At 42.8% G+C, this 4,545-nt stretch overlaps 1 protein-coding gene across 1 annotated transcript; it reads right to left on the bottom strand.

Annotated features, from left to right (window-relative positions):
* Positions 1 to 2,299: 2,299 nt before the first annotated feature.
* Positions 2,300 to 3,868, bottom strand: LOC114116704 (golgin-45-like). The gene is given in 2 exon segments (XM_042255041.2): positions 2,300 to 3,402; positions 3,405 to 3,868. Coding segments are annotated over 2 exon segments (1,203 nt in total). The 5' UTR covers positions 3,685 to 3,868; the 3' UTR covers positions 2,300 to 2,479.
* Positions 3,869 to 4,545: the final 677 nt, after the last annotated feature.

Below are 4,545 nucleotides of genomic sequence, written 5' to 3'. Positions count from 1 at the left end.
TCACCAACTCCTGGAGTTTACCCAAACTCATGTCCATTGAGTTGGTGATGCCATCCAACCATCTCATCCTCTGTCATCCCCTTCTCCTCCTGCCTTCAATCTTTCCTAACATCAGGGTTTTTTCAAAGAAGTCAGTTCTTCACATCAGGTGGTCAAAGTATTGGAGTTTCACATTCAACATCAATCCTTCCAATGAACACTCAGGACTGATCTCCTTTAGGATGGACTTGTTGGATCTCCTCGCTGTCCAAGGGACTCTCAAAAGTCTTCTCCAACACCACAGTTCAAAAGCATCAATTCTTCGGCACTCAGCTTTCTTTATAGTCCAACTCTCACATCCATACATGACTACTGGAAAAACCATAGCCTTGATGAGACAGACCTTTTTTAGCAAAGTAATGTCTCTGCTTTTTAATATGCTCTCTAGGTTGGTCATAACTTTCTTTCCAAGGAATAAGCATCTTTTAATTTCATGGCTGCAGTCACCATCTGCAGTGATTTTGAAGCCCCAAAAAAAGAAAGTCCGATACTGTTTCCACTGTTTCCCCACCTATTTGCCATGAAGTGATGGGACCAGATGCCATGATCTTCATTTTCTGAATGTTCGTTCAGTCTTAAGCCAACTTTTTCACTCTCCTCTTTCACTTTCATCAAGAGTCTTTTTAGTTCTTCTTCACTTTCTGCCATAAGGGTGGTGTCATCTGCATATCTGAGGTTATTGATATTTCTCCTGGCAATCTTGATTCCAGCTTGTTCTTCATCCAGCTCAGCATTTCTCATGATGTACTCTGCATATAAGTTAAATAAGCAGGGTGACAATATACAGCCTTGATGTACTCCTTTTCCTATTTGGAACCAGTCTGTTGTTCATGTCCAGTTCTAACTGTTGCTTCCTGATCTGCATACAGATTTCTCAAGAGGCAGGTCAGGTGGTCTAGTATTCCCATCTCTTTCAGAATTTTCCACAGTTTATTGTGATCCACATAGTCAAAGGCTTTGTCATTCTAAAGCAGATAGTATTTGAGATCTCCATCCTTGTAACTTTCAGAAAGCGCCATCTTATTCTTGTATAATTTTAGATGCTATTATCAAAAAGACAAATTATATTACATACTGTTGAGACTTGATAAGTAAAATATATCAGCTGTAATTATGCAGACAAAAATGTGGTTTCTGTGGGAAGCAACCTGCAAGGTGGGTTTAGGATTGGCCAGTTTGAAAAGTTACAGCAGGATCGGGGGCCCGGGGCCATCCCCAGTTGCTGGGTACCCAGCCCTAGGGTGATAGACAAATGGTCTCAAGTGTAAGAATTGAGTGAGGGAGGTGGTCAGGTGCATGGCCTCTGGAGGGCTTGGTTTGCATGTGAAAGGCATGCAAATAATTGAGTCATTTGCTGTCTCTAGACAGTGGCCAGTCCTTCCAGGGCCAGCAGGGCCCCAACATGTCAAAGCATTGAAAGCACAGAAAATAAAAAAGCAGGGTTAATACATACTGTCACCAGAAAAGCCCATTAATGATGCTCAAAACTCAAAAATGGAATCCGGGTAACAGGACAAAGTCTAACCTTTTCTTTTCTTCTGTGCTTGGTCTAGTTTCATCACTCACAGGCCTTGTACCAGGCACTTCAGACCAGAGTTCCTGGAGCTGAGATGGTGACACCAAGCTGTACCATCCGCTTGGTGGGCTGAGTCCAGAAGCTGCACCTGACATCCAAGATGCCAGAGTAGGCCAGGTGCACAGATGCTGCCCCGGGGCACTGGATCCAGAGAGTGAGCAGTGAGGCTGTACCCACCCCTCGAGAAAGCCCTCCCCCCACCTCCCCGATGCTGAACTCCGTTAAGTAGCCCCACCTAGCCGGGGAGGGCGTGTTGTTCCAAAGCAGGGATCCCTGGCTGCTGGAATCTAATGCCTAATGATCCAAGATGGAGCTGATATAATCAGTTCAGTTCAGTTCAGTCTCTCAGTCGTGTCTGACTCTTTTTATTTTTTTTCTTTACCCTGAGGTATTTATTAAGAAAGGGTAATCTGGAGTCCAGTACATGAAACATCTTTGGGGATATATATTATTAAAATAGATCATCCCCATGTACCAGCCCCAAGCATGCTGTATCCTGCGTCAGACATAGACTGGTGATTCGATTCTTACATGATAGTATACATGTTAGAGATGACCCAGAGAGATGTTATGGGGAGGGAGGTGGGAGGGGGGTTCATGTTTGGGAACGCATGTAAGAATTAAAGATTTTAAAATAAATAAATAAATAAATAAAATAAAAAATAAATAAAATTTTAAAAATAATTTTAAAAAATCAAAAAAAAATAAAATAAAATAAAATAGTGATTTTTTTACCATAAAAAAAAAGACATAAAATAGAAAGTGATAATACTTCTAGCATCCAAAGATCCCCAGCTCCCAAATAATAATGACTCTTGGGTAAAAAGCAAGTGGCTATAGTGTGTGCCTCCACCATATTGATTGTTAAAGGGCAATAAGTTCTCCCTGGCAGTGATTGCAGCAATTGAAAGTTATATTTTCATATCTTGTATAAGGATGAAATCGTCCAATATTTTTCTTTGTAGCAAGTAAGATGGTTGGTGAAGACTCAGAAAATGGATTATCAGGTGAGCTTTCTGTACATGTAACTGGATCCAAAATGCGTAGAACCGTTTCAGCGATTTTTTCTGCTGGAGTACTGCAGAATTCAACTGTTGATGGAACCTTTTTTTGACCATTAGTGCCAACATTTCCCAGAAGATGAGAATTTACTGCTTTTGCCAACTTGTGATTTGTTAATGCCAGTTCTGCCATGCTGTGAGGTTGCCCGCTAGGGTAGTAAGTTTGCTCCCTTCCCCACTGCAAAGAGACCAAGAGCTCCTCCAGCAACTTCTGCGTAGCTATCATTTCCTGACGAAACTGTTCCCATTCACTCAGGAGATCTTGTATAGCGCTCTGTGCATCACGGTTCTGATGCTACAGAACTGCTCTGGAGTTGGTTAACTCATCTGCCATAACCCTGCTTGCGAGGAATTTACTTCGCCGCACATCACACTGTATCGACATCCGTTCTAACTGTTCAGAAAGCTGAGCAGTGTTTTGACCCAGGGCTTCATTTTCTAAAATAAGCTGATTTTTCTCACGGGCTACACATTCAAAGTGATACTGAAGGTCATCCCCAACAGAAGCCACCAGCAGCTTTTTTAACTCAGGATTGACCTCTGACTGTACTCTGAGCTGATTTGAAAGGCCTTCTTTGTCCTGTAGCAATCTCCTTTCAGAGTTCTTGAGCTTTTCCAATGTATTCTTTACCTCGGACAGTTCGTTTCTGGGTTCTATGACTCCCTCTGGCTGGCCAAGGAGTTCTCCTTTATGATGTCCCAGAGACATAACCTTTGCATTTTTTAGGGGATACTATGGCTTATAGCGGCTTTGGGAACTAATATTCTTACAGCTTCAACTTCCACGGCTTTTTCAGCAAGAATCTTCCCTAGCTGAAGAACTCCTGGGCTCTCTGAAGGGACTGCTTTCTTTCGTGGACTCTGAAGGATGTGATGTGTTATAGGTTGGATTCCAGGAGTAACTTCAATAGATTTAGGTGGCTCCTCAGTTTCCATTCCATCTCCCGCTCCTCGGATTGGGGATGAAGTAAGGATGACTTTGGTTTCTAAGCTTTCAAGAGTAGTCATTGTTTTTCACCAATGAAAATGTACCCCAAGACTTCTACTGAAAAACCGCTCAGATTCTTACTCTTCCTATTGCAGGGGGCCTCACTTTACAGATTCTACGTCCAGATCTCACTGGTTTAACGACAGACACTCCTCTAGCATTCTGAAGCCGATCCGCCCAGGCCTTGGTGACATCAAGCTTCTCCGTGTCTGACTCTTTGTGACCCATGGACTGCAGCACACCAGGCCTCCCTGTCCATCATCAACTCCCAGAGTTTATTCAAACTCATGTCCATTGATTGAGTCAGTGATGCCATCCAACCATCTTATGCCCTGTCATCCCCTTCTCCTCCCACCTTCAATCGTCCCCAGCATTAGAGTCTTTTCCAATAAGTCAGCTCTTCACATCAGGTGGCCAAAGTATTGGAGTTTCAGCTTCAGCATCAGTCCTTCCAATGAATATTCAGAACTGATTTCCTTTAGGATGGACTGGTTTGATCCCCTTGCAGTCCAAGGGACCCTCAAGAGTCTTCTCCAGCACCACAGTTCAAAATCATCAATTTTTCAGCACTCAGCTTTCTTTGTAGTCCAACTCTTACATCCATACATGACTACTGGAAAAACCACAGCTTTCACTAGATGGACCTTTGTTGGCAAAGTAGTATCTCTGTTTTTTAATATGCCGTCTAGGTTAGTCATAGCCTTTCTTCCAAGAAGCAAGCATCTTTTAATTTCACGGCTGCAATCACCAACTGCAGTGACTTTGGAGTCCCCCAAAATAAAATCTCTCACTGTTTCCAGTGTTCCCCCATCTATTTGTCATGAAGTGGTGGAACCAGATGCCATGATCTTCGTTTTCTGAATGTTCAGTCTTAAGCCAAC

This window comes from Ovis aries, chromosome 10 (assembly GCF_016772045.2).
Source record: "Ovis aries strain OAR_USU_Benz2616 breed Rambouillet chromosome 10, ARS-UI_Ramb_v3.0, whole genome shotgun sequence".
NCBI lineage: Eukaryota > Metazoa > Chordata > Mammalia > Artiodactyla > Bovidae > Ovis > Ovis aries.
The sequence above is the reverse complement of the archived record's forward strand: the minus strand, read 5'-3'. Positions and strand labels throughout refer to the sequence as shown.